Source organism: Martes martes, assembly GCF_963455335.1.
Source record: "Martes martes genome assembly, chromosome: 10".
Lineage (NCBI taxonomy): Eukaryota > Metazoa > Chordata > Mammalia > Carnivora > Mustelidae > Martes > Martes martes.
In genome coordinates this window covers 37959922-37980808 of record NC_137898.1, presented here as the reverse complement: position 1 = coordinate 37980808, position 20887 = coordinate 37959922, and the positions used below count along the sequence as shown (strand labels likewise).

The 20887-nt window shown below is 36.2% G+C and overlaps 1 protein-coding gene across 1 annotated transcript in view; it reads left to right on the top strand.

Moving 5' to 3' along the window:
• The window catches only part of LUZP2 (leucine zipper protein 2), a gene marked incomplete at both ends in the record, with an annotated part of 463107 nt that overhangs the window by 215352 nt on the left and 226868 nt on the right, over positions 1 to 20887 (top strand). Inside the window, 2 exons of the mRNA XM_080817604.1 lie at positions 4695 to 4776; positions 10297 to 10359. Of these exons, the coding sequence (XP_080673730.1) occupies positions 4695 to 4776; positions 10297 to 10359 (145 nt within the window). The remainder of the gene's footprint in view (positions 1 to 4694; positions 4777 to 10296; positions 10360 to 20887) is intronic.

The following is a 20887-nucleotide window of genomic DNA, read 5'->3' as shown; positions in this document are numbered from 1 at the left end:
TAAAGTGTCTGAAAACTGTCTTAGGAAAAAAAGTGATAAGACATTTTATTCACTATTGTGGTTGGTGGGTGGAGATTCCTAGAAGGCAATTTTAGACTCTGTACCAAAGGATTGTGAAATATCATGTTCTCTGAAAACAAAAAAGAATATGCGGGATAGTGCTCCATCTGAGATATTTTTACAATACAAGTTGGTAACCACTTGGAAAAAAATGCCTTCCTGTAGTGTATTTGGGTGAGTGTGTTTTTTATATTTATAATTTGATAAGAAGATGTATGAAGCCACTGCCCTTTCAAATCCCTTGTAGTGAAATTCTGTGCAGGAATGTGCTCAACATGCTGAACAACCTATCATAGGTGTCACTGGAGCCATCATCAGTTCTTTTTTCTTATAATTTTTAAATAATTTTTAAAATTATATACTTCATTAGATTTTGATGTAGTGTTCTATGATTCATTGTTGCATATAACACCCAGTGCTCCATGTAATACGTGTGCTCCTTAATACCCATCACTGAGATAACCCATCCCCCAGCCCCCTCCCCTCTGAAACCCTCAGTTTGATTCTCCAGAGTCCATAGTCTCTCATGATTCATCTCCCCCTCTGCTTTATCCCCCTTTAATTCCCCCTTCCTTCTCCTAATGTCCTCCATGCTATTCCTTATGCTCCACAAATAAAAGAAACCATATGACAATTGTCTTTCTCTGTTTGACTTCTTTCACTTAGCAGAATCTCCTCTAATTCCACCCATGTTGATGCAAATGATAGGTATTCATCCCTTCTGATGGCTGGATAATATTGCATTGTATATATGGACCACATCCTCTTTATCCATTCATCTGTTGAGGGGCATCCTGGCTCCTTCCACAGTTTGGCAATTGTGGACATTGCTGCTATGAATGTTGGGGGTACATATGGCCCTTCTTTTCACTACATCTGTGTCTTTGGGGTAAATGCCCAGTAGTGTAATTGCTGGGTCATAAGGTAGCTCTATTTTTAATTTTTTGAGGAACCTCCATACTGTTTTCCAAAGTGGCTGTACCAACTGCATTCCCACCAACAGTGTAAGAGGGTTCCCCCTTCTCTACAACCTCTCCAACATTTGTTGTTTCTTGTCAATTTTTGCCATTCTAACTGGTGTAAGTTGGTATTTCAATGTGGTTTTGATTTTAATTTCCCAGATAGCTAATGATGTTCAACATCTTGCATATGTCTGTTAGCCATTTGTATGTCTTCTTTGGAGAAGTGTCTGTTCATGTCTTCTGCCCATTTTTTGACTTGATTATTTGTTTTTCGGGTGTTGAGTTTAAGAAGTTCTTTATAGATCTTGGATATCAGCCCTTTGTTTGTAGTGTCATTTGTGAATATCTTCTCCCATTCTGTGGGTTGTCTCTTTGTTTTGTTTTGTTGACTGTTTCCTTTGTTGTGCAGAAGCTTTTATCTTGATGAAGTCCCAGAAGTTCATTTTTGCTTTTGTTTCCCTTACCTTTGAAGACATGTTTTTTTTTTTTGTTTGCTTTGTTTTTTTTTTAAAGATTTTATTTATTTATTTGACAGACAGAGATCACAAATAGGCAAAGAGGCAGACAGAGACAGAGGAAAGGAAGCAGGCTCTCCGCTGGGCAGAGAGCCCGATGAGGGGCTCGATCCCAGGACCCTGGGATCATGACCCGAGCCAAAGGCAGAGGCTTTAACCCACTGAGCCACCCAGGTGCCCCTGAAGACATGTTTTGAAATAAGTTGCTGTGGCCAATGTCGAAAATGTTACTGCCTATGTTCTCCTCTAGGATTTTTATGGATTCCTATTTCAGTTGATGTCTTTCATCCATTTAGAATTTATCTTTGTGTATGGTGTAAGAGAATGGTCATGCTTCATTGTTCCATATGTAGCTGTCTAATTTTTCCAGCACCATTTATTGAAGAGACTGTCTTTTTTCCATTGGATATTTTTTCCTGCTTTGTTGAAGATTAGTTGACCACAGAATTGAGGGTACACATATGGGTTCTCTATTCTGTTCCACTAGTCTATGTCTGTTTTTCTGCCAGTAGCATGCTGTCTTGGCGATCACAGCTTTTTAATGTACCTTGAAATTAGGCAACATGTTGCTGTTCTTTGTGTTTCTTTTTCAACATTTCCTTGGCGATTCGGTGTCTTTTCTGGTTCCATATAAATTTTAGGATTGTTTGTTCCAGCACTTTGAAAAATGCCATTGGTATTTTGATCAGGATGGTGTTCAAAGAGTTCTTTAGAATTAAAGACTCAGCTCGGTATCCCAAATAAGACCCTAGAGTAGTTGCAATAGTTGAGGTAAGCTCCTGTTGGTAGAGGGGGCCTATGAGCGAGTCAGAAGTCCTCTCTCATAGGATTATAATTTAACAAGACTGTGAGGCAGAGACTGGTTGCTCTCATGAGAGCCATGAGAATGTGCAACAATAAGCTGTAAGGCAAAGTGTATATAAAGACATTCAGAAGTTTCAGAAAACCATCTTTACCATTCTGTTAGCTTTCCTTGATGTATGTGGGAATTTTTGATACACACATACACACACACACTTTTTTTTAATAAAAAATATATACTATTTTATAGTTTAATTTAAAAATATCGATCATTTAAAATGATAATTTCAAAATTCAAAAATAATCATGAAGTGATTATCATTTTAAAATCTTACTATAATTTTTTTATCAGTTAGAAATACAATATTTTGTGTTTTCATTCAGTGCTTGTTGAAGATCTGAGTGTTAGGGATACCTTGTAGATCCTTCCGTCCTTCCCTCCCTTTTTTCTTTCCTCCTCTTTCCCTCTCTCTGTAAAGGTAGTGTAATGACTCTAGAGTTTGAACACATAGGCTCTAGAACACAATTTCACCACCTTTCTCTGTATCAGTCTTCTCTCTGTAGTAGTACATCATAGTTTGGTGTGAACATTCTAACAGTGTCTGATGCATTGTAAGCCTACAACATATGTAGACATTTCTACACTATATTATGCCACAAATTTTTGTGTGGAAGATAGCAGAAAGAATAATGGAAGTCTAAATTTAAATGTCTATATATGAAACAATCTTGATAAATGATACAAATTTGAGGAAGGAATGGAAGCTGAGACTTAAGTATGCTCTAAGCAAAAGCATGTTATGAGCTTCACGTACGCAAACATAAATCATCTACAAACCATCTACAAAAGTTATTTTATAACTTGTCCCAATTATATTTTGCCTTGACAAACAAAGTTCAAATTGATTTTAACAATCATATAGGCTCTTACTGAGCCTATAGGCTCAAACCATCTACAAAAGTTATTTTATAACTTGTCCCAATTATATTTTGCCTTGACAAACAAAGTTCAAATTGATTTTAACAATCATATAGGCTCTTACTGATATCCTGAAATTGAGACTGGGACTTAAGGGTTTATAGAGTAAGAAATCTGGGAGCATCATTAAATCCCAGTGGATGAAAGAACAGCTTGCGGTTGTGTAGGATGTGGTGGTCAAAGAATGAACTTAGGACCTGCAGTGATCCTGGTGGTTATGACAGACATCTCATGTTTATTAAGTGATTATTTTCCAGGCATTGTACTAAGTATTTTGCCTACATAATGTCATCTAAACCTCATTACAAACTTATCAGATAGCTCTATTAGTATACCCATTTTATAGATGAAGAAATTGGACCTAAGAGGGTGCACTCTTTTCCCTAGTCTCTGTAGTGTGGTTGCACACAAAGGTTGTAGAGGTAGTCTTTTGGCTCTAGGTTGGGAATTTTAAATGAATTTGAGTTCTGCTGGAAAGGCTAGGAAAGCTTTCTGTTTGGCTGTTGTTGCTTTAAAGGATTTTATTCCTATAGCCAGAATAAAACACATGTGCGTGCATGCACACACACACACACACACACACACTCACACACGCACATACACACACTTACAAACTAACCCTCATTTGGTATCAAAACTTTTGGAAGTGGTAGCTTAGGTGATAAAATGGGGGCACACAAAGATAGTATGATTTATCATAAATGAGTCCATCTTAAACCTTTGAGAGGAATGCGAAATTATGGAAATGTTTATATTTTTAACAAGTGAGACAAGATCCGTGTGCATTACTGAGCTTGAGACATAATGTGTATACACATGCAGACATGTATTTCTCTTGTTAACCACAGTAAATGAGGCAGCCCTCAAGTTCAAAATAAGTGTCTTTTCTCTTCATTTTTATAAAAAATCTCAGGCCTTATAAAGGATGTCTAAAGTACACTGCCTTAGAATTAATCAATTAGGAGCATCCAAGGGGAGTTGTAATTTTATCCTATCAGCAAATCCGTGGCAACTTTTTTTCTAAGCAGCATGTTCACACCCTGGCATGCTGTCACTAAAATTAGCTTTTCAACTCTAATTATTACGTTGATTTGATTTAACACATTATGCAACTCACAGATGATTCACACAGTGGGATTCTTACTAGACACAATAGCAAGGCAATTTCCTTTAAATACAGCTTGCTTTTAGTATTTGCATGGAAGAGAAAACTTTATTCTTAGAATCCTCAAATAAATCCTGCATGCTTAAGTGTGTCCCTACATACAATTCTGGTTATCTGTTTCCTAAATGTATGTGGACAGCAAAGCCTCCTTTCATAATGTACGGAGGAAATAACAGAATTATGTCTCTCTTTTGCTCTCTGTTTTCTCCTAGAGAACAAATGAAGTCTCTCCAGGAGGTCCTGCAAAATCAACTTAAAGAGACAACCGAGAAAGCAGAAAAACAACAAGCTACTGTAAGTATGTTTCTTTCTCATGTCCTTTGCTCTGGGGCTGGGAAATCATTTTTAAAATAGACTCAGTTCCTAGAAACAAGATAAAAGTCCACTCCCCATAAATGGTATAGATGATGGTTCTGGAGAATAAAGTAGAAATGTAGTGAGAAAATCTGGAGAGAAGTTTGAATCTCAAGCCTTGGGGTGTGTCAGAATCACTTGTGGAGTTATTAAACAGGCAAGGTCATTATATGCCGTAATTCAGAATCCATTGGTGTGGGGCTGATACCAGCACTTTTGTCTCACTCTTGACCTCTCTTTTCATCAATAAATGAGGGCTGGAAATTAGAAGACCCCTAACAATCAAATACAACAAAAATCTTTTCTTGGAGTGAATGCCGACCAAGTATTTCTATGATCTTGGTGACTGCGTTTTCTTCACTGTATCCCCACCCCTCATCTACAGAACAGGAGTCTCTCCATGGTGGGGCCATACATTGCCTGTTTAATCAATTCCACAGGTGATTCTGATACACACCAAGTCTTGAGAATCAAACTTCTCTCCAGATTTTCTCACTACATTTCTACTTTATTCTCCAGAACCATCTTACATACCATTTATGGGGACTGGACCCTTTATCTTGTTTCTAGGACTTGAGTCTATTTTAAAATATAATATATAAATGGAAAATTTAAGGTACAGTTCATCCAACAGATCAGGAAATGACCACCATTGAGAATTCAGTTTATTTCTCACAGTTCTCAGTGGGGTGGCATGACTTGTGACAGGTGAATGTCCAGGGAAGTACTCGGGTAGGTCATGAGGCAGAGGGAGGTGAGAAACTGCGGGCAAGAGACTTTATTGTGGTTTCTGTGGGGAAGATGTGTGAGGAAGGGGAAGCAGCTTAGGAGGAGTCCAAGTGAATGATCTCAGCAGGCTCTGGGGTATAGGGAATGCCCCTAGTTATCTGGTATCTGACTCTGGGATGGTTAGGGCAGGTGTGTAATGGCTTGGTCTGTGAGAACATGCCAATACAAAGGGGTGGCTGAGGTTCAAGGTTCTGGGTTGGTTAGTTTGTTTTTGAAAAGCATGTCACCAAGAGTACTTTTTCAGTGTTTCCAGCTGAATGACTAATATGTTTTAACTCAGAGTGTAGAAGGAGATAAAGAGATGACCGCAACCTCAACAAATATGGGATTGAGATACAGTTATCAAAACAATGTTTTGTTTGTTTGTTTTTTATGTGCATCTGGTAGGATCTAGAAAAGAGATTTCATGGTACTCTTCCAAATTTTGGTAGGCCCAAACAGAATGTTTTGTGTTTGCTCTTCCTATTTGGAAATTCTAGGTTAACTAAGAATTAAACTAATTTTTTAAAAGATTTTATTTATTTATTTAACAAGAGAGATCACAAGTAGGCAGAGAGATGGACAGAGAGAGAGAGGGGGAAGCAGGCTCCCTGCTGAGCAGAGACACCCCCCTCCCCCCGATATGGGGCTCCATCCCAGGACCCTGAGATCATGACCTGAGCCGAAGGCAGAGGCTTAACTCACTGAACCACCCAGGTGCTGCACTAATTTGTATTTTTTAACATTTATTTTTGGTGAATAATTATTATTTTCTCTGTTAGACTGTTGGTGTAATTGAAGGTTGGGTAAGAAGGAGAGATAAAGATAATTGTAATTGTTCACTCTCAAATAGAGGGGAAAAACTGGATTTAATTCTGCAAACATTGTGCTATTATAGATTTAAGAACTGATAATCTTATGTGCTACCCTTGATTACATAACTAATTCCTATGCCTTTTTCCATAAAAATAACAGGTTGTATATTTTATGCAAAAAATGTTACAAATATATCATTTGTTAAGTTTATAGTAAAAATGTTGTGAAACCTAAAAAATAAACTTAAATCACAAAAATATAAAAGAAGATAAACTTAAGAAAAGTTAAATTGAAGAAGCAATAAAGCTGTCATGATCTAATTCTATGGGAAAATACTTTTTATGAATATGTGAACATTTGTTATTATCACTAAGCAAATAATGGAATAGCATATCTTTCAAACCTGTGTTCCTCATGAAAACTCCTAAAAGACAGCAAGGAAGAATGAGCTCTCATTCTCTGTAACCAGAGTAATTAAAGATGTTAATGCTCATTGAATACATTTCACTACTCTTATTAATTTTTATGGCTTAACGTGCCCTAAGTAAGACATAATTAGTCTAAAGGCAAAAATTAACTTCTAGCTTTGACTCTCATTAAGACTAAAGAATTGCTATGTTCTTACCTCTTTGTTCAAAGTAAGTAAATGATATTTTCTGTTTCTGAGAATTAAATTCATATCTACTAGGAATGCCTATTTTGCCAGGGTTGTTAAAAACCTGTTGGGATTCTAGACTAACCATTTCAAAATGCTAATATTTTTTGAATATTCTGAATATATTTTAGCTCTTGAATATTTGAGCACTGCGTTCTCAAGATTTTCTATCCTTGTTTCACGTTTAAGTAATTATATTCTTAACGTTGCAATATATTTTCATTATCCTTCTTATTTTTTTTTTATTTTTAAGTGAACTCTGTCCAGAGTGGGGCTCAAACTCCCAATCCTGAGATCAAGACTCGCCTGCTATACTGACAAAGCCAGCCAGGCGCCCCAGTTTTTATTTTACTCTTTAATTAAAGTTAGTTTTTGGGGTGTCTGGCTGGCTCGGTTGGTAGAGCAGACAACTGGATCTCAGGGTCAGCAGTTTGAGCCCCATGTTGAGTGTAGAGTTTACTTAAAAAAAAAAAAAGAAAAGAAAAACGTGCTCTAGCTACTTTTTTTTTTTTTTTAAGATTTTATTTATTTATTTGACAGACAGAGATCACAAGTAGGCAGAGAGGCAGGCGGGGTGGGGGGGAAGCAGGCTCCCCACTGAGCAGAGAGCCTGATGCGGGGCTCGATCCCAGGACCCTGAGCTGAAGGCAGACGCTTCAACCCACTGAGCCACCCAGGTGCCCCTCTAGCTACTTTTAAAGGTTGTTTTGAAGTAATGTGTGAGAACCCCTTCTAATGTGTTTGGATGTAAAAACTAATATAATAATTTGAAAATTGTTAATTATGTATCATATATACTGAATAATATAAAAATGTGATGATTTGGGAAAAATAGCGGGTCCGTGGAAGAATAGGTCATTAATATAAGCAAGGTGGCTTTAAGTCGTTTATGACTTAAAGACAAATCTGTAACGTACCAAAATTTCTAACGTGCCTGGGTGAATGTAGTATAAGCTCTGACAGCTGGCTTTTCTTTCTCGTGAAATGCAAGTGCTGACGTAAGCCGTGACTTGTAGGTGTTGGCTTCTAGGACGGTCGTCTGAAATACACACAGGGCCAGCCCCTAGACTAGGGGAGCCGAGGCCAGGTGCTGCCTTCCCAAGCTCCAAGCTTCAAAGTAGCTCAGGCTCCGTTGGAGATCTTGGTTGATTTCTGTAATTGACCATTTAGGCTGCTGGTTTTTTTCTCTTCTTGTGTTCTTATGTTTTAAATCACCAATTAAAAAGTGATCCCAGGAAACCCTAGACAGGCCCCTACCCTCCACCCCAATAAAAGCAGAACCTCAGGCCTTCACTCTCCCTGGCTCTTTCTATCCATGGCCTCCCTGTGTGGCCCCAGGTGTGACATGTAATTTCCAGGACTTGTAAGTCATAAACCTTTCTTTTTTTTAATTTTCAAAGTTTCCTGCTGTAATATTGCTGAGGGTATCTTGCAATCATATTAAGAACCGCAAAGGCTGGTCCAGCCCCAAGATTGGTTATCTGTAGACTGAGGCAGTACACAGCAGTCGAAATGGGTGCAAAAGCTGTCTGTTGGGGCATACCCTACTGGGCTGCATACATATCTAATTTTGAACACCACCACATCCTACATTCCTTTGCATTTTCAGCCAAATAGAACTATCTTCTCAATGGGACAGAGTGTGACTTATGTTTTCAGGTTGCTGTCATTATCTTCAGAGTTAAAATTTAACTTGAAAATTATTATGACCAAAACAATGGTCGTGGTAGTTCTCAGGCTTCTGCTTGTTTTACATGTAGTTTGACCATCCAGGATTGGTTTAGATTTCCATTACCATTTGAAGGAACTGTTTAAGGACCTCTATACAAGCCAGAAAAGAGGGGATGTTAATGTTTGTTAGCAAGGATTTACACAATACACAGAAAGCAAAACGTAGGAAAACATGCACAGGACTCATACACAATGACTTCTGGAGAGTGAAGGAAGAAAAATTAGGTGGGGCTTTAATAGGAGGTGTAACATTTTTTTTTACAAGTTCTGAAGAAAATTGGACAAAATATGTACATTTCTTTATTCTTAGGTTTGGGCTTAGAGGTGTTTTAATATATTACTTTTTGGTCTTTTGTTTATGTTTGAAATGTTTCAGAACTATTTTTTTTTCAGTCTGTATATATGATGAAATGCATTTTACTCCTAAACTTGATTTCCTCTGATTCAGTGTATCTCCAGAGATAACACACATTCCCAGTCTCTTTTGTATCATTCCAGGGATCCTCAAAGCCTGTGTTGTCCAGTATATATAAAAACTAGCTACAGAAGGCTATTGAGCATTATAAAATGGCTAAGCTAAATTGAGATATGCAATTAGTGTAAAACACACAGTGGATTTTAATGATATATTTTAAAAAATAATGTCAATTGTATCATTAATCCATTACATGTCAAATTAATAATATTTTGAGTATATTGAATTAAAGAAAACATTTTAGTAAAATTAATTTTATCTGTTCCCTTTTACTTAAAAAAATGTGACTACCAGGAAATTAAAAATTAGAGAAATTAAATATTTTATCCACTATCATAAAGGTACTTTTTATCAGAGTGAACTCTCACTGACTATACAGTTTCAGATTTTAACAACTATGCTATACTGAATTTTTTTTTCAAAATACTTAGGCAGATATATTCAGACAGCAAAGATGCTATGTTTGTATAAGCATAGTTTGAACAACTTACCAAGATTACAGATTCCAACAATATCAAATTCAGAAGGAAACATGGTTTCTTTGGTACAGTATTATAACATTCTGTGCTTTAATGACCAGGAATATCACTAGGCCATTGCTTTACAACCTGCTATAGGTCAAAACTACCTGCAGAGTGTTTTATGAATGGAGATTTCTAGGCCCAACCCTAGAATCTAGCTTTTTGTTGTTGCTGTTTGGCCATTTTTTTTTTTTAAACACACTTTTTAAATTGAGTTTAAGTAGGTAAGAAAATCACAATTATAATATGCATGGCTTCTCAATTTAAAAAAAAACCTTTTTTACTTGAGAAGAGCCTTTTTATAATTAATGCATATGTGTATGAATTAGTTATGAAAGTTTGGTTAATGAAAATTTTAATCCTTTGCTCTTTTGCAATATTTGTTGATAAAGAGTTAATCATTGTATTATGCTTCAAAAACCATGAAAATAAGTCGATAAAAGCCATAGGAATGAATTTGAAATGTGCTTAAATAATATTCCATTCATTTTCAGATTAATTTTTTAAAGACTGACATGGAAAGAAAGAGCAAAATGATCCGAGATCTCCAGAATGAGGTAAGATATTTTTCAGGCAAATTCTATATATAAATCAAAGCATAGATGCAAACCCACTTATAGACTTGCTACAGCTTTTGGAATATTGATCCCATGCCAGTTTTGCCTCCAGTGGAAAGGAATTGCAGTGTTGAGAATTTCAAAGAGTAGATAATCCCACTGTAGTATATTTGATAGTGTCATTAGTTCTTACCTCTCTAGTTCATTTTCCCGTTTAATTATACTTTGCTTGCGCTAATATTAAAAAATATTTTTCATTTCATAAATTCATCCGTCTGCCCAATGACATTACAGGAGCCGGAGAAGAAGGCTAGCTAGAAATTGACCTCCTGCTAGGAAGAGCCAAACTAGAATGAAAAATTTATTTAGGATTATCTTAAAGTAATGTAGAGTTGAACAGAAATAAGCTGGAACAGCTTTCATTATAACCTTTAAATTCAGAGAACCCTACAAAATACATATTTTCCTTTTCTTGTTACACGAATACTTTATTTTCTACACTTCCTCCGCCACATTTCTCTTTCCACCTTTTTTCTTGAATGCAGTTAATTAGGACTATTAAACCATGACTAATTAGTGATACATTTTCTTTGACCAGTCTCACTAATTATGTTTATTTTGAATCCCAAGTCAATCACTTTAGACTTTCCTACTTTCTTTTTCCTTCTCTCATTTGTTCGTTTGTCCATACGGTCTTTTTATTTTTTGAGACACTTAAACAATAGATAAACCTCATTATTCACATTATTCCTTAAATGGTTTCCACTTTGATATCAAGTTTAAAAAATAGACTTTACAAATGTTTTGGTGTCAAACATTCATCATCAGGACTGTGATTATGACATTAAAATGGTCTATCAGATGTGCATGTGCAAAGAATGCAAAGAGATTTTAAACAGCTTTCTGATGATTCTCTTGTAGTTTAATTTCTTTCTAATGGGTTATTCTTCTGAGTGGTATTGTTTTGTTTTGTTTTGTTTTAGAGTGGGAGAAAGTGGGGATGGGAGGGATGGGTAGAGGAGAGAGATTTAAGATTTAAGCTCTCCCTTGGAGTGGGAAAAATACTCTGACCTTTTAAAAAGCAAATGCGGTGTGGGGCAGAAAGTTTCGAGTTATCGCCCTCTGCTTTTCTGCTTATTTTCTCTTCCATGGAACATGAAAGTCAAATCTGTTCCCCCACAGTGTATTTCTTGGAACAGAATCACCACAGTAGGAATTAATGGTGGAATGATGCCAGTAAAGTTTTTAAAATTGTTTTGGTTTATGTGTAATTTTTTCCTAACATGTTAAGGTTTGAAACAGTCAGGGGGAAACCTTATTACATTTTAGAGAACTCTTTACAAATCCAAGGGAATAGGAAAATATACAGAAGAACCTCCCTTTAGTGTTGATAGTGGCAGTTAGGTGCCTTCAAAACATTTTAAAAAATTGCTTTTCAGTGCACCAAGATATCTGACTGAGCTGTTGAGTATAGCAGATTCTGTTAGGACTTTCCCCTTGCATTAAAAGAAGAGATTAGTGAAAAGTATGCCTTAGGTTTTAATTTTTGTGATAAAGTGCTTTATTAGAAGAAATTCCCTTTAGGATCTTCATCTCAGAGGATGAAATACTAAATCTTAACTGTAAGGCTGCAAATGATTGACTATGGTATTTGGGAAAAAATGAGAAATATCATATTATGGCTATGTTTTTATTGATATCATCATTATGTTCTTAATGCTATGATAACAAAGTTCCATGGTAAGGGGTCTTTCCCAGTCATTGTCTTCCTGTATATCCTGTGTTTTCAGTGTATAATTTTGTACAATGTTAGATTTCCTACGACATAAAATTTGATTTTATAGTAGATATATCACCAGCTTTCTAGTAATTTCCTAATCTGTCTCTGTTTTGTTTTGTTTTGATTTGTAGGAAGTCTAGTATGGCTACCTTAAATTATTTATTTTCATTATAGAATTGTCACTGATGTGCAACATTACATTAGTTTCAGCGTGTGACACCGTGATTCTGCAATTCTCTACATTCCTCAGTGCTCAGTGTCATAATTGGTCATCATCCGTCTCCACACAACTGTTACAATATTATTGACTACATTCCCTATGCTGTACGTTTTATCTCCATGACTTAATTTATTTTGTAACTGGAAGTTTGTACCTCTTCCTTCTTTTACCTACTTCATCCTTTCCCCCACCCACCTCCCCTCTGGCAACCACCAGTTTGTTCTCTGTATTTGAGTCTGTTTTTTTTGTTTGTTCATTTGTTTATGTGTTTTCAGATTCTCCATAAATGGAAAATCATATGGTATTTGATTTCTCTGACTTATTTCACTTAGCACAATATGCTCTAGGTCCATCCATGTTGTCACAAATGGTAAGGTCTCATTCCTTTTCGTGGCTGAGTAATATTCTATTATATATGTATACCACATCTTCTTTATCCATTCATCTATCAGTGGACACTTAGGTTGCTTCCATATCTTGGCTATTGTAGATAATGGTACAATAAACATAGAAGTGCATATATCTTTTCAAATTAGTGTTTTCATTTTCTTTGGGTAAATAATCCATAGTGTAATTATTGGGTCACATGGTAGTTCTAGTTTTGGAACTTTCATACTTTTTTCTTCAGTGGCTGTTGCAATTTACATTCCCACCAAAAGTGCCTGTAATTTCTCCTTTCTCCACATCCTCACCAATACTTGTTATTTCTTGTCTTTTTGATACTGGCCATTCTGACAGGTATGAGGTGGTATCTCATTGTAGTTTTGTTTTGCATTTTTCTGATGATTAGTGATGTTGAGCATCTTTTTATGTATCCATGTGTATTCAGATTCTCTGCCAATTTTTTTTAATCAAATGGTTTATCTTTTTGGTTTTGAGTTCTATAAGTTCTTTGTGTATTTTGCATATTAATCCCTCATTGGATATATCATTCGGAAATATCTTCTTCCATTCAGTAGGTTACCTTTTTGTTTTCTTGATGGTTTCCTTTGCTGTGTAAAGCTTTTTATTTTGATGTAGTCCCAGTAGTTTACTTTTGGATTGGTTTCCTTGCCAGAGGAGACATACCCATAAACATGTTGCTAGGGGTGATGTCTAAGAGATTACTACTTTTGTTTTTTTCTAGTTTTTAATTTATTTTTGTGTATGGTTTAAGAAAGTTGTCGAGTTTTATTCTTTTGCATGTAGCTGTCCAGTTTTCCCAACACTATTTCTTGAAAACACTGTCTTTTCCTCATTGTATATTCTTGACTCCATTGTCATAGATTAATCAACCATAAAGAAATGGGTTTATTTCTGGACCTTTTATTCTGTTCCATTGATTTATGTGTCTGTTTTTGTGCTGATACCATCCTGTTTTGTTTATTATAGTTTTGTAGTATATCTTGAAATCTGGGACTGTAATACTTCCAGCCCTGTTCTTCTTTCTCAAGGTGGTTTTGCCTATGAAATTTTTTTGTGGTTCCACACATATTTTAGGTTATTTGTTTGAGCTTTGTGAAAAAAAGCTATTGGTATTTTGATAGGGGTTACGTTAAACCTATACATTGCTCTGGGTATTATGGGCATTTTAACAACATTAATTCTTGTAATCCATGAACATGGTAAGTCTTTGCATTCTTTTGTATCATTTTCAGTTTCTTCCATCAGTGTCTTATAGCGTACTGAGTATAGGTCTTTCACCTTCTTGGCTAAATTAATCCTAGATATTTTATTCTTTTTGATGGAATTATAAATGGGATTGTTTTCTTAATTTCTTTATTCTGCTTCATTATTAGTGTTTGGAAACACAACAGACTTCTGTACTTTGATTTTATATCCTGTGAACTTACTGAATTCACTTAACAGTTTTAGAAAATTTTTAGTAGAGTCTTTAGGGTTTTCTATATGTAATATTGTGTTATTCTGCAAATGGTGACAGTTTGACTTTTTCTTTACCAGTTTGGATGTCTTTTTTACTTCTTTTTCTTGTCTGATTTTTGCAGCTAGGACTTCAGGTACTATGTTGAATAAAAGTAGTGAGAATGGACATCATTGTCTTATTTCTGATCTTAGAGGAAGAGCTCTCAGTTTTTCACCTTTGAGTATAATACTAGGTGTGGGTTTTTCATTATGGCCTTTATTATGTTGAGTTATTTTCCTGCTAAATGTGCTTTGCTGAGGATTTTTATCATGAATGTATATTGTACTTTGTCAAATGCTTTTTCTGTATCTGTTGAGATGATCATATAGTTTTTATCCTTCCTCTTGTTAATGGAACATATCACATTGACTGATTTGTGAGTAATGAACCACTCTTGCATTCCTGGAATAAATTCCACTCTATTGTGGTAAATGAGATTTTAATGTGTTTTTGAATTGTGTTTGTTAATATTTTTTAAAAGATTTTATTTATTTATTTGTCAGAGAGAGAGAGAGAGCACAAGTGGGGGAGCAACAGGCAGAGGGAGAAGCAGGCTTCCCACGGAGCAGGGAACCCAATGTGGGACTCAATCCCAGAACCCTAGGACCATGGCCTGAGCTGGAGGCAGATTCCTTAATGAACTGAGCCACCCAGGTGTTCCTGTTTGCTAATATTTTGCTGAGGATTTTTGCATCTGTCTTCTTCAGAGATACTGGCTTATAGCTTTGTTTTTTTGTAGTGTCTTTATCTGATTTTGACAGTAATGTTGGCCTTGTAGAGTGAATTTGGAAGTTTCCCTTCCTCTTCTGTTTTAATAGCTTAAGAAGAATAGGTATTAGCTCTCTTAAAAAAAATATGTGATACAGACCTCATAAAATGAGTAGGGAAGGAGCTCCTCTTATTCTATTACCTAGACAACTTTGTTTAACATCTCGGTCATTGCTTTCATAAATATCTGCTGAATTTCACTGGTCAGTGCTTGTCAGCCTGCTGTGTGGTGGTTGTGTTGTCATTTGGTGGGAAGTGTATCTCTTGGAGATTTAATTTCTTTAAATAAATTTATTTTAGGCAGATTTAAAAAAAAAATATATATATATAGTAGAATTCATCTGTGAAGCATCTGGTCCTGGACTACATGTGTTTCCTACATGTTTGTTCACGGTTTTTTGATTACCTGGTTTTGATATCTCATACAATCCATTTTTGTCATTCAAGTGCTTATTTTATATTTGGTTATTATGTGGTTGGAACAAATATAAAAATTTGCACCAGGGGCGCCTGGGTGGCTCAGTGAGTTAAGGCCTCTGCCTTCGGCTCAGGTCATGGTCCCAGGGTCCTGGGATCGAGCCCCGCATGGGGCTCTCTGCTCAGCAGGGAGCCTGCTTCCCTTCTTCTCTCTCTGCCTGCCTCTCTCCTTACTTGTGATCTCTGTCAAATAAATAAATTAAAAAAAAAAATTTGCACCAAAAAATAAAACAAAGAAACAAAAAAACTCAGCCTCCTTTTTCTTACTTCCATATATATGATAACTTCATTATCATGTGATATAACCAATCTCATGGACTCCAAAGCTTAAAGTCTCTTTGACTTTGTACTTTCTAAACACCCTCTCTCCTCTCTTCTAATTTTCTTTAAAATTATTCATTTTACCCCCTAGAATAAAATAAGATTATCTATAATTTTCTTAGACATAAAAAATGCTCAAGGTATGCATAGGATAGTATGTAGGTGTTGAAGTATTAGACAAATTAGACATTGTGACAACTATCTTTGATTAGTCAAATCTCCCTAATGAAATGTGTGATTTTGATAATGTCCAGGACTTTTTAAAGGAATACATAGTTGGTAATACTTAATTTAGATTGGTATGAAAACATAGTCTGTAATCAGACTATGGAGATAAATGGGAAGGAAGAGACTGAAAAAAAAAAAAGGGTAGGAGGGAAGTAGGGTGAAAATGCCCATCCTCCCCGCCACTATTTTTTATGGTGGTTTTTTTAAGAGAGATTCTTATGATTGATTATTTTCCTGAGACTCATTCAGAATGGTCCAGGGTAAGGATAAAATAAATAATCACACTAATAATAATAATAATAACAACAACAACAACAACAAGATGAAGAACCATAAAAGTAGGCCTCACTCTGCACGGTGATAGAGATCAGAAATTTGTCAACGCTACTCTGTCTCAGTGGCAGGCTTTCCCTCTCACCATTAGCTCCATTTTTTTTTTTTCTTTTTAGTCTTTCAATTCTTTTGCTCATCTACTTATTGCATGGCTTGTTAGTTTAACCTGACTCTGAAATACTAATGTAACTCCTCTAGCTTTTACTAGTAACTGACTTGATCTCTTTTTATGTTTGGTTTTATTGTTCTTGTTATAAGTGCTGGCAGAAAATTCTTGTCACAGGTCAAGTCACTGACCAATCTGTAGATTTCCCAGCAATTCCAAGTAGCCATTGACATTTCCAGGAAAATGAGGAATAGAACATGTGTTTTTAGATGCAGTATATCAGTTGCTGTTCTCAGCTGTGACAAAAAGAATTCTCTGATGAGAAGAAAAGGATTTATTAGGTCATCTAGAGATCACAGAAAGTTGTTAAGAGAACTGGATAGATAGCTTGTAGACTGAGCTTCAGGAATAACCACAACACACCCCAGAGCTGGTTGTCTTAAGGCAAAGGCTACCTCTGCCAACAGCAGGATGCTGCCAGCCAGCTTGATGCCCCCTCCCTGCAGGCTCTGGTACCATACAGCCCTATCCCTTGAGCATTAGACAATGGATAACATCTGTCCTGTTTTCTCATGTAACTAATTTCTGTATCTACGTAGATACCGCAGGGATCATGTCCGATTAGCAGACTAAGTCATGTCTTCCCTGGAGCTATAATGAACTTTAAAAATAGAGGGGATTTGTTTGTTTTATTTCTAATTTGTTTGCTTTAGTTTTTCCTCAGAGATACGGGTTTAACGCTATGGATAACATTCACATTGTGGAAGCAGCTTTCCAAAATTTGATAGCCTGTGTATTCATAACTTTTCTTAATAAAGGTTTAAAGTCCATGATAATCAGCTTTAGTAAATGGCAGACCATCACAAGGGTTTTGAATACTTACTCTAAGTACCAATGACAGACCATTCCGTTATGCATGTGTGTGTGTTACAATATCTTGTGTGTATAAATGGCATCTTACCTGTCCTTATAATGTGACTTTAACTTTGCTTTTCTCTGGATTATCTCCTCAGTTAGATGCTGACTTTTGAAGTTAGAATCCTACCATTTCTAAAATACTATAATTCACATTTTTGGCACACAAAAGGAACATAGGGCCAGGACTCTGTGCGGTGAGAATAAATTAAGACCACACGCTTTGGTCTGTTCTTAGCACCAGGAAGTTAAATGAGTTGAGTAAACATTGGATGATACCTCAACATTTGGAAATTGAAGTTGCTTTCCCTAATTTGATATTCTCTACAGTAGAGATGCTTAGAGATCCCATAAAATGTAAAGATTGATATCAGAGAATCTCTGACCACCCTGAGATTATAAGGTAACAAAAAAAAGTAGATACATATGTGCATTTTTCAGAGGAGAGGGTTTAGATTCTCAGAGGGAGTCTGTGGCTGAGACAAAAATAGTAAAGGTCAGTAACTACTGCTCTAGAGAAATCTCTAGTAAATTTTAAGAAGAAAACACATTTTGGTTTAACTCTATGACTGTAAATCTCTGTAAAATAAATTATTCCATCTTCCCGCCTCAGTAAACACACTCAAGTGAAGCTGATGGGTTATTTCATAATGTGACAGCATCCTTCAGGGTCATCATTCTGAAATCAGGCCCTCATGGCTGTCTGCAGATGGATAGGTGTGAAGTTTGAGTTCAATATATTCTGAGTCCAGGACATGCCTGAGATGTTTTTAAGTAATTCCATTAGAGTCTTTCACTTGATTCCTGCTGGTTTGCCTTTTTTAAGTGCTTAGTTCTGAGAAATTGGGGTGAACTGATTATTGTGGCTCATTGTGTACCCAGTCGGTAAAGTTTTCCCATCTACATTAAGTCCTAGGGCTCCCGTAATAAAGGACCACTAACTGGCTGGCTTAAAACAACGAAAATTTACTCTTTCACGCTTCTGAAGTCCAGAAGTCTAAAATCAAAGTGCCAGCAGGGCAGTGTTCCTTCTGAAGATTATAAGGAATAATCCTGCCTTGCCTCTTTCTAGTTTCTGGTGCCTCCAGGCAATCCTTGACATTCTTTGGCTTCTCAAGAATCTCACCTTCTTGTCTTCATATGGCCTTCTCGATGTGCCTCCTCTCCTCTTCTCGTACAGACACCAGTTACTGAATTTAGGACCCACCCTAATACAGTATAACTTGGTTTTGTTTTTTGTTTTTTTTTAAGATTTTATTTATTTATTTGACAGACGGAGACCACAAGTAGGCAGAGAAGCAGGCAGAGAAAGAGGAGGAAGCAGGCTCCCTGCTGAGCAGAGAGCCCAATGTGGGGCTTGATCCCAGGACCCTGAGATCATGACCTGAGCCGAAGGCAGAGGCTTTAACCCACTGAGCCACCCAGGTGCCCCTATAACTTGGTTTTTACTTAATTATATGTGCAAAGATCCTATTTCCAAATAAGGTCACATTCTGAGGTTCTAGGTGATATGAATTTGATACTTTTCAAACCAATCCACCATCAATGGCTTAGGTAAACTTCTTAGGCATTAAAAAAAAAAAAGAAAAGAAAAGAAAAAAGAAACAGGGCAAGGAGGGAACATTTTATTAGGTGCAAGTCTTAGGCATTTTTTGACAGGGAAAGAGCAAACATTTTATTACATAAAGATCTGTCTATGAAAGTACTCTAATATTGCTTATTTAGAAGCACATATGAGATTTATTTATATATTCATTTCTAGAATAAACATCTTAATTCCTAACATTGTCCCAACATTGTGCTGGATTTTTAAAGGATATAAATATTATCAATTTAAATCATACAAAATAATATTTGTCAACAAGGAACATACAGAACAGAATTTAAGAGGCACCTGGGAGGCTCAGTCAGCTAAGAGTCTGACTCTTGATTTTGGCTCAGATTGTGGTCCCACAGTCCTCAGGCTCTGTGCTCAGCTTGGAGGCTGCTTGAGCTTGAGATTCTCTCTCTCCCTCTGCCCCTTCCCACTTATGCTTTCTCTCTCCCTCTCTCTCTCTCAAAATAAATAAATAAGATCTTTAAAAAATAATAACAGAATTTAATAATATCATTTTTGCACATAATATAAGACACATTAATAATTATGAAAATTACATAAATAATCATAATAAACAGATTGAAATAATAATTTTTCAATAAAATACTATAAGGGTGCAGATGAGGGCAATACCCTCATTGAATGCTTTATTGGGGAGGTGACTTTTGAGAGAAAGGAAAGGATTCAAATTTATAGCTATTCACAAGCAAGAAAGCAAACATTAAAAAAAGCTTGATATTGGGGCTCCTGCATGGCTCAGTTGTTAAGCGTCTGCCTTCAGCTCAGGTCATGATCCCAGGGTCCTGGTTTCAAGCCCCGCATCAGGCTCCCTGCTCAGCAGGAAGCCTGCTTCTCCCTCTCCCACTCCCCCTGCTTGTATTCCTCTCTCACTGTCTCTCTCTCTGTCAAACAAATAAATCAAATCTTTAAACAAAAAGAAAAAGAAAAAAAAAAGCCTGATATTGCAAACATTCTCTTGTAGGCGAAAGATTAGGGGCACCTGGGTGTCTCATTCAGTTAAGCGTCGGACTCTTGATTTCAGCTCAGGGTCATGAAATCGAGCCCCATGTTGGGCTTTGCTCTCAGCATGGAGTCTGCTTGAGATCTTCTCCCTCTGCCCCTTCCCCTGCACGTGCACGCTTTCTCTCTCTCTCTCTCTCTCTCAAATAAATAAATAAATATTTTTAAAAAGAAAGATTATTAGCTATTTATTGGCGTGAAGAAAGCAGTTAATTTATGCTTATAGCTGAGTCAAATTTCACGCCAGCTTACTTGCAAATCACATATGTGTTTTTAGCATCCAGATCAATACTGTAGGTATGTGTCACAGGAAGACATTGGGGCAGCCAATCTAATAAAGCCAAAGCATAATACACGGAAAAATAAATCTGAAAATTTCGTCAGATACAAGTATGTCAGTGATCTTTCTGCTTTGCAAGGACATATAATTCTTACTCAGCATTTCAGAGGTAAGCCAAAAGTACTGCCTTATGGGAGATTACAATCTACCTTAAATTTTATTTTATTTACTGTTAAAATCAATTAATTCTGCCAAGTTCTAATTTGCTGCATCAGAATGTTGGCTCTATGCCTACATCTAAAATTGTATGCAATTTTAGAAATGATTCTCCGTTGAAATTGTGTGACTTGTGCCCATGGAAGGAACTGGATCACTCTTTCTGTTTTCTGAGAGGGGACTAGCTGATGTTATCTGTCATGCTTCAAGTAAAGCAGAAAGTTTGATTTCTTAATTTCATTTTTTATAAATAAACATTGTGTTTTTTATATACCTCAGAATATTAATTTTATAAATGAAAAAACAATGCATGTAAGACATTTAGCACATATTTAGCTCTTAAAATGTGGAGACTATCATTGTC